This window comes from Apteryx rowi, unplaced genomic scaffold (assembly GCF_003343035.1).
Source record: "Apteryx rowi isolate R43461 unplaced genomic scaffold, aptRow1 scaffold_16, whole genome shotgun sequence".
NCBI lineage: Eukaryota > Metazoa > Chordata > Aves > Apterygiformes > Apterygidae > Apteryx > Apteryx rowi.
In genome coordinates, this window is record NW_020447863.1 from 601236 (window position 1) to 610516 (window position 9281).

Sequence of the window (9281 nt, forward strand, 5' to 3'; positions counted from 1 at the left end):
GCGGAGCCGCCACCGCCGGGGTCGCCGCCGGGCGCGGGGAACAGCGGGAGTCACCCGCTGCCCCGGCCTCTCCCGAGGAGGTAGGAGCTGGTTCCTGGCCCTGCCCGCCTCCCGGGCCCCCTCCTTCCCCCCCTTCCCCCCCCCAGGCCCTCGCCGGGGCGGGGCCCCCGGGGCCCCGGCCGCACTGAGGCGGCCCGGCCCGGCCGCCCGGGGGGGCTCGGCGTTGACGTGGCGCCTCCCTTTGCTTTGCCCAGGACCCCCGGTGGCGCCCGGCGGAGCGGCACTGCCGGTTTCAAGTCGCCGGTGAGTCCCCGTCCTGCTGCGGGGGGGGGGAGGCGCGGCGGTCCGGGTCCCCCCCTCCGCCGTGGTGTCCCCGCAGAGGCCTCCCGCCCCCTCCCGAGGCCTCCGCTCCCCCGGAGAGCGGGGTAAGGCGCGGGTTGCTGGGAGCTGCTCTTCCTTGCGCGGGGTCTTCTCCCCGACCGAAGAAATCTGGCGGCGCGCAGTGCCCTCCCGCAGCTCCGTGGGCAGCAGAACAACCCTCCTGCCTGTTGTTATGTCTGTGCGGCTCCATATCCGCCCAGAGAGAGAACTTCTACGGTGATAATTCACTTCCCGTGGCCTGTTTTGGTCGCTGGTCTCTCAGCTGAAACAGCAGTTGGTCCCAGTGTTTATGATGATTCAAACTGGCACAGCAAGAACTATTTTTCCTGGAGAGTGAAATTGTTTGTTGCCTTAGTGCTTTATCAGAGTTAATTGACATCTAAACTGCCCAACGGCATCTCTTGAGTAACTGGCGGCCTGGAGCTGTGTCAGTGTGCAACAGTGCAGCAGCCTGGGAGCTTGTTTGAAAAGCCAAATTGTAATGATTCACTTAGCACTGTAAATATACAAAATGCTGCGGAATAAAATATGTAATAAATTAAACAGAGCAGGCTGCCATTAAATCTATTGAAAAATACTTTGCTTGAGCCCCCCCGCCCTTTTTCCCCCCCCTTTGTTTACCCAGTGACACTTAGTGTATCTTTGATCAGTTCCCTCTGGCACAGTAGTATTTTATCCCATGCTGAGTTAGTGGAATGTTAAATGTGTTCTGTGCTCTACAGATCCCATCTCCAAGGTCCTGCCAACCTAATGGAGCCAGTGAAGAAGCCCTGCAGTATGAAATCGAAGAGCTGAAACAGAAAGACCTTGCTCTAGACCAGGAAATTGCACAATTCTTGTCTGAGTATGTTCTTGGCAAGCTCAGTGTTCAGTGTGAGGCCTCAGTATTTTTGCTTTTAAAACTAAACATGGTCCAGGAGTTAGAACTAAGAGCTGACCTGTTACATTTGTTGTTTTATCATATTGTTATATAATGCTCATTACAGTGTTGTTTGAATTATGGGACCAGTTAAAGACAGCAGGGAATTCTCTTTATTGTTTATTTGGTAAAGCAAAGAAAGTTTTAATTAGAGCTGGGATAAGAATACTTCTAACTTAACCTCAGATGTTGCTGTAAATTGGGAATGAATAATTTTAACCATCGGGATGCTACAACATGTCATGTTACCAAAAGTGCTTGTTCATATGGGATTTAAAATGGAGATCGTGACTTATGACCTGCCAAATTTAGTCCCAGATTAAACTGTTTTCCTTGTTCCATGTGGATGTGATGTTCATTTGTTCTGTGTTTGAGGTGAGTGGTTTGAAGTATTGACCTTTGTGTTCAAGAAGCAGGGGTGTTTTCCTGACAAGCAAATGGCCTGTAGAGCATTTTGGCATGATGGATGCCACGTACAAGGTAGTTCAGCTGTTTTAGTGTGATTCCTTATGACACATTATTATTTTGGGATTTTTCAGACTGGTTTGAGGAAAAATTGTTTTGTTTTGTTTTTTTAAGCAGGGGAACCTCTGGGTTTTACGTAGTGAGTGGTATCTTCTAAGATAATGTGTGTAGCACCTAAAGTGGATTAGGGAAATTGTAGAACAATGAAGTCAATTCCAAAAGCTGTGTGGTTTGTTGTTGTTATTGTTTTCTTTGTTTTAAACCCTCAAGGATAAACAGCCCTTCTTTAATTTTTTCCCTGGCTAACAGGTAGAGAGACATATTAYCTGAATTCACGCCAGCTTACTCATTTCTCCTTGATTCTGAGAATTATGTTGGATGTTTTTTCTTAAGAAGTTTTGATGTGGAGAAAAAATCAAAATGAGGATCTACTCCTCTGTAGTTTTCATGTTTATAACTTTCAACAACTGTACCTTCTGCTTTCAGACTGTTTTTGGTATGGCAAGTTCTGATATCTCACGTATCCTTGCTGTGTTTGTGCAATAGCAGCATCACTCACTATATAGCAGCAGCAGTTACTCTGCGTCATTTTTTAACCTTTCCGGATTTGTTGTTACAGAGGCTATAGTCTGGAAGAATTGGAGAAACATATCTCTCTACTTCATGAGTATAATGATATTAAAGATGCTGGACAGATGCTGTTAGGCAAGCTGGGTAAGGAAGGAAATGCTGTTGAACAACTTCTTACTAAATTTTTTCATCTAGATAGAAAGAGAGAAGCTGCTACACTGAAGGCATAGCTTATTTGAAAGATTCTTCAATTCTAGGCTTCTTACTAAATCACTTGTGCAAGCACAAATAATTGTCATTATTTCCTTGGAATCTTTTTGGAACTGGACATATCCTGAGCAGCATATGAAATAATTGCCACTTGCAAGTGTTTTATTATGTTATGGGTTATCAAAATTTGATACATCTTACTAATTTGTTTTGTCAGTTCTTCACATGTTTAAAAAATGGGGCAAGCAGGAGGCATAGCTACAAATTTTTTAATTGGTTTCTTAGCTGTGGGAGATTCTAGGATAGTTAGGGGTTAATGGAAGCAAAATGCAACCCTTGTGACTAACCTACTCTTCATTTAATGAAAGTAATGGTGTGTATTTCTTTTCTAGCTGTTATTCGAGGGGTTACCACAAAGCAGCTCTACCCTGAATATGATCTGGAGCTTAGCGACTAGTATTGAACCTGAAGACCGCAGTGTCCTGCAAAGATGCCTGTTACTGGGCCATTGGGTTTTGGTGTCATACCTATTTAAAACTGATAAAAGAAGGTCTTGGAAGTGTGTAGACTTTCAAGAGAGCGTATGTTAACAGCCTTTTTTTTTCCTAAGAAGCTTTGTAACATGAAAATTATCATTTGTTTCCTGTTTGTGGAAAACGGATGTTGGGGATGTGGTATTTTGTATAATTTCAATTTGCCTATTTCCTGATCAACACTTCTTTTTTTCCATAGGAAGGGTTATAATTCAAGGTTGATGTTAAGTCCCTTCCCATTGAGCTTTTGCTTCCTCTATAACATCATGAGGCTATTTGGAAATGCCAATCTGCAGGTGGAAGCAGCTTTTAATGAATGGATAGAGGAGGTGAGGGTAGAAGAATATACAATGTAATAGCTGCTTGAAAAGAAAAGAAAATCCCTCAGAAGTAGAGAGGGAAGAAGGTTGAAGTGTGTGGGGTTTTTTGTTTTGTTTTTGTTTTCCAAAACGACCAAATTTGGGGAGTTTGGGTTCTTTGCATTTTTGTACCTCACTGATCTGTTATCTAGAGATTTTGTATCATTTCTGTAGTATATAAACAGCAAAATGTGAAGTTGTATTAAATTGTTTAGATTGAATAAAGCAGCTATCACGTTTCTCAGCAATTCCCTTTAAAAGCCTATAAAACAATAAAGAACCTGGGAACAAATTCTTAAACTATATTCTGAGACAACTGTAACATCTATTATTCAGATGTTTTTCTGAGGACTCTTAATGGAGACAGCGTAGCAGTAGTGATATCAGTAATGGGCCAGTGGAGAATTACTTTTGCTTATTTCTAAGTGCAGAGTCACTGTGAAAGTGAGTGGTGACCTGTGCACAAAATTATATGGACAGCATTAATGTTTCAATGTCAGGTGTTAGGACTGAGGGTGACTGTACAACCTAAATTTGGCTACTTCGTGCAGCTCCGTATGATAAAGTGCTGTAATGACTGCAGGTCTGTTGTCCCTCCTTCACTCAAGCTTGATGTCCTTCTGCCCATTCCTACTTCTAAAACCTTCCTGTCAAGTAAGTTTCCCCCTTGTCTCCAGTCAGGCCTGTGTTGCAGTCTGCTTTTATGTCCAAATTCGGATCAAATCAATCTGTCTTCATAGCGCTTGGAGATCAGAAAAGAGTCATAAAGGCTGCTGCTAAGAACAGAGAATTACTTTTGTGTTCTCGGTTCTGGGCCTGCACAGAAGCATCACTAGTAAGTAACTTATTTTGCCACAAAAGTGCTGGGGAAGGGGTCTAAAGTGGGGAGACAACGTTTGCCCATTCTGTGATACATTCAAGCAAGCCTCTGCTGACGTGCARCTGCACTTCTCTGAAGAGTATTTACTGTGGCTGTGTAAGAATGGACTCTCATGGGGATGGTTACAGGTATACCCTTCCCATTATAATCCCCTCTTGCCAAGTCTAGAAAGCTGTGGTTTTTTGGAGCAGCTTTAAGGAGAAAATAAAAAAATCACAAGAATGCTAAAACTGAGAAATGGGCAGCTTTGTTCTCAAAACACGCATTGCTGTTTTGGCTGATGTTTTTTTACACAGAAGAGTTAGTTTAGCCTGGAACATTCCAACCAAAATGTTAATTTGGCAATAGCACAAGCAACGGAAAACGTTTTTTTGCAAGGGGAGGTACGTACAGAAAGTCCTTCATTTTGTGTTAGGTGTGAGCCATATGGTGGGAAGCATATTTCACTGCCAAAGTTACTTAAGGTGTTGGAAGCTAAGAAGAGGAATGAGGTCTATTTTCTTCCTGTTTTTGTAGGAACATTAGGGTTAAAATTCACAGCTGTAGCCATGAAAGTGTTCTGCACAGCTCTTATCTCAGGCTTCTGCAGTGATTGGTTTACACTCTGGTTAGCACAAGACAACTGTCCGCGGAAGGTGCCCTGATCTTGGTCCCTYGTCCATAGAGGATGAACGCGCAGGAAACCAGCCAGCTGAAGTAAGAGCAGACTGCCCTTGGCAAGTGTCRGTGGCTCTGCAGTTGGCACGATAACGTGCCACGTGGCGGCAGCTCTGCTCCGCTGCTGCTTTGGCTGCTCTTTACACTGCAGTGCAAGGAGACCTGGAACAACTGAAAGATTGCAGGGCTGAAGTTAATGACTTCTGACACGCTTCAGGACAGGACTGGAACCTACCGCTTAAGACAATTCCTTCATCACAGACCCCCTTACTGCTTGTCCCAGAGTCACTTCTTGTACCTTAATAGCTCTGGAGGAAAATACATGCTTGCCTTTGCCCAAATCCAGAAGAGGAATAGGTCAAATCTCTTCTTACTGCTAGGAGTTCTCTATATATTATAAGTAGATCTCCAAGCTCCCTAAGTAAAATATATAGCTGGAAAAATATTGGGTGTAATAATAGCAAGTATACCTTCAGATTTTAATTTAGATTTAGGAAGAGTATGTTACCTTTGTTAAGTCTTTCTGTTAAGTCTGATCCCTATATAAGAAGCTAATAGAGAACAGACTGTATCCCAGGTTTTTGCTGAAGGGTAGAACTCACAAGACAATGTCTGCATGCAGCTGCTAAAGGGTAGGATACCATGTACCCCGAACAACTTTGGTTTCTCAGCCAAAACCCAAAATCAAATAGGCAGCATGCACTCTTTGAGTCAATGTATTCTTCTATAAACACTGAGCCAAGAAAGATCCTCCTTCCCCTTATATCACTTTTAGTTCYGTTTTATTTCTTGTGTTTGCATCTTATGCATCAGTTCCCTATCACAAGCCTCTTCCCCCTGCCCACACTGGATAACTGTTTCCTCTGGTTGTTTGTGTAAGCTGTGTTTTCTCCTGCACATCCCTGTTTTAAATTGATGGATTTTGAGCTCTTATGTGTCTGAAAGCAAGGCTAACACATAGAAAATACTGTGCTACAAGAACACAGGGAAAATTCATGCAGTAGTTAAGTTATGCTGCTAGTTGCAAGGAACAAACAACTCTGCAATAAAGGGAATACAGCTCTGTAAGACACTATTTCCTGCTGCTAAAAAATTTGGAGATGGGTTTTTATATCCCTTAGCAACCTGCTGTTCCCAAAGTCAACAGGAATTTTGGCACAGCAACTCCTGTTAATGAATTGTTTGCAATGCTTAAAAAAAAAAAAAAAAATTTACAGCCTGTCAATGAAAAAAAAAAAAAGGCCTCTCTGATTAAAGTCATCTCAAGGAAAGGGTGGAAGTGAACTGCAATTAACCTCTTTCCTTTTGCTGTCCATCATTCTGTCAGCWTGTAGCCRTGCTATTGTGTTACAGAGATCACTTGTGGATGTTCCCGCCATAGCATACGTTCAGCTGTCCGCAGCCTGGGCCACCTCAGTGTCTGCCTTATGAAGAACACTTCTATCTCGAGGACCTAGCGTTTTCTCTATCTCTGTTTTCACTTTAAGTTGACAGTCCCGAATTGCATTCTGGATACTCTGCAGGTTCCAGTGTGTTCTCAGGAGAGCATCATCCAGTGTGAAGACACCATCACGGATTCTTCGCACCTGTGTGCACACTGCAGATGATTTCAGCTCCAGACCAATCTCGTGAACTATTTTTCGGAGGTACTGCTGAGTCTCATGCAAACAATGGATTTCTAGAAGGACAGAGAGATTCCTTCAGAAGCAGCAAAGCATTCAGACAAACCCAGACCTTGTCTGTAAATCCAGACATCACTTACAGGACACAGTACTACTGAACTAGTCCTTTCAGCACTATTTAAGGACTATTTAAGATACAGCACAGGTAAGTCATGATTTTTCTGGAGTATTGCAGGATGTCCAACCAAAAGTGACTATTTTAGAAAACAAACCCACAGATACAGGAGAGCAATACAGAGATTTAGGTATTTCAGAGTGGATAAAAACAGGTACCTTATTAAATAAGTCAAATTTGTGAAGAGTAGGAGATAGACTCCAGAAAAGCAAGCCAAGCCTAAGCCCTGAACATTACATTAAAATATTGAGATAAGGAAGAATTTTCCTCCATAGTTCTCACCAACTCATTTTGCTTATGTCACTAATAAGAAACTGAAGTTTATCAACTAATTTCTAGTAAGTACTTGGACTTCCCTCGTACATGTTGCACCAGTCCTACCTAGCTGGAATTCTGGAAGAGTAAACTGGAGGCATCGAATTACTGTGATTATCGGAGGGCTTTTTACCATGGGGCGAATTAACCCTTTGACAGCCAGCTCATATGCCTCTTGAGTTTTCATATCAATGTTAGAATGCCTGGAAAAAGAAAAAAAGCAGACATTTAGTACACCTCTCYGATTAGATTCAAAATATCTCCACTCACAATAAAGCAGAGCTGCAATTTTTATTCTTAAAACTGCCTGTGTGTTCAGTTAAGTTTTGCACACATTTTAATGCTGCAATATATGTAACATAAGGCAGTTGGATAGCAGAGTTTGGAAGGGAGGTACTTGGTCAAATCTACAAAAAAATTTTTGTAGGTCCTAATGTAGCTAATAGCTCCAAATGTAACGAGATTTCAGAATACAATAAAGTGACTTTTTAATTGCAGCTTTTCACCAGAGTACAGAGCACTTAAAGTAACTTCTCTCTGTTCCTGTCTAGGACTCCAACCTTTAAATACTCTGTTTATGGCACAGAAAATCATCTTATTGGTTTTAAAGATTAGCAAAGAGCAGTCAGGTCAGGTCAGCTGCATTGGATACCTACATCAATAGGGCCTTATGATTTGTTCCTTGAATGACAGCGAGAATCCGTTCCAGCTTTTCCCTTGTGATATGATCTGCAAATATTAAGGTAGAAACAAATTCTCAGTTACCCATCCAGAAACTGGAAAGAGACAGAAGCCTGAAATGTGCCGTCAGGGTATTACTATCTCTTTGGCAGGCAGTCACATCTAAACAGGCTGATGAGAACCTCTGAAAGGTGCTTTCAATAGAGGAGAGTCATTTCTACTTACTCTATCGTACCAATACACCACGTAGCATAGCCTTGGACTACAAAAGAAAGAATCTCTTTTTTTTTAATTGAGTTCAAGACATTGGCTCCAGTTTCTCCTATCAGATGTTTGGAGAGTTTAATTCAATGAAAGCTTATAACCACCATCTCTACATATGGTTTACAGGGAGATCCGGGTCCCACCCATTCCAGTAGCAAGCAGTCAGGACTCACATTGGCTTTGTGTACTGCAGCTGTATTTAGCAGAGACGGACTAACAGGGCTGCACGCATGAATAAAGATTAGAAAGCATTTAAGGCATACCTTTTATTGTTGTACAGTTTACCYGATTAAATGCTTTGCTTCTAGTTGGAATGCTATTTGTTTCATGTTATGGGTTTTTTTAAACACACCAGTTCAGTTTCTTACCAAATGTTGTCTTTTCTACTAGCTTCCCTGTATCTGAGAAGTCATCTGTGGCCTTACCAAACAGCCCACCAACAGTGTAAACCTTCAAGAAGAAGAAAGAGAGTGCAATTTATGGAAGAAAGACTGCAAGCAATTGCACATTCTGCTGTGCAGCCGCTAGGAAACGCAGGCTATGACGATGTTGCACTAAGAGAGTGGTATACTTTGGACGTAGGGCTGGGTCTAGATGCTCGCATGAAGGATGACATACTGGACCCAGAAAAGCTCTCAAAAGTGCTGGTGGGTTTGAGACTCACAAACAGAAGCACAGTCAGCTTTRTGTCAGCAACACAACCTCTTTCCTCCCTGAAGCAGTTTCTCGAGGTTCCTGCGGTCTCAGCCGAGGATTTTTAAGACGTACCACGGCTGCAGGAAAGCAAACTCCCGGCCTCCAAAGGAACGTTTATTATCGCTCCTTCTCGCTGTTTGTCCGTGCCACGCACGTTAGTAACTCGCGTTTACCTCCTCTTTGCTGCTACCGTTTCTAAGGAGGCCGGTTTGGGGCAGCGCGGCCGGGACCGAGCGGGACGGCGCCCGCGGAGCTCGGGGGGCCGCGGCGTACCTTAGTCAGGTGGCAGGCGTGCAGGCGGGCGAGCAGCTTGTTCCCGTGGCCGAGGCCGAGCACTGCAACGCAAGAGACGGTGCAAACCACGAGGGTCCCGGGGGCGGAAGCACCGATGCGGCCCCGCACCCGCGGCGCCTTCCCCGCTCCCGCCGCCGACCTACCCAGCACCCCCGAGGCCTTCGCGTCCAGCCGGTGCCCCGCGCCCATCTTCAGCCGCCGGAACCTCGGGCCTGTGACTGCGGCGGAGGGGGGGGGAAGGGGGGTCGGCGCCAGGCTCA

The 9281-nt window shown here is 43.9% G+C and overlaps 2 protein-coding genes across 3 annotated transcripts in view; one reads left to right on the top strand and one right to left on the bottom strand.

The window, feature by feature from the left end:
- Positions 1 to 3685, top strand: part of SWI5 (SWI5 homologous recombination repair protein) — a 7063-nt gene extending 3378 nt beyond the window's left edge. The window contains exons 3-7 of the mRNA XM_026059777.1: positions 7 to 80; positions 255 to 303; positions 1104 to 1225; positions 2385 to 2479; positions 2938 to 3685. Of these exons, the coding sequence (XP_025915562.1) occupies positions 7 to 80; positions 255 to 303; positions 1104 to 1225; positions 2385 to 2479; positions 2938 to 3002 (405 nt within the window). The 3' untranslated portion in view covers positions 3003 to 3685. The remainder of the gene's footprint in view (positions 1 to 6; positions 81 to 254; positions 304 to 1103; positions 1226 to 2384; positions 2480 to 2937) is intronic.
- Positions 3686 to 4542: 857 nt separating this feature from the next.
- Positions 4543 to 9260, bottom strand: TRUB2 (TruB pseudouridine synthase family member 2). 2 transcript variants are annotated; one of them, XR_003252473.1, is made up of 7 exons: positions 9165 to 9260; positions 9001 to 9062; positions 8400 to 8481; positions 7743 to 7815; positions 7153 to 7289; positions 6270 to 6652; positions 4543 to 5145 (listed from the first exon to the last, which is right to left on the bottom strand). XR_003252473.1 is itself a non-coding variant. In XM_026059621.1 (6 exons), exons 1-6 carry the CDS (start codon positions 9208 to 9210, stop codon positions 6363 to 6365), a joined length of 690 nt encoding a protein of 229 aa, XP_025915406.1. In that variant the 5' UTR covers positions 9211 to 9260; the 3' UTR covers positions 4549 to 6362. The 2 variants fall into 2 exon arrangements, 1 of the variants encoding a protein (XP_025915406.1); XM_026059621.1 differs by having other exon boundaries at positions 4549 to 6652.
- Positions 9261 to 9281: the final 21 nt, after the last annotated feature.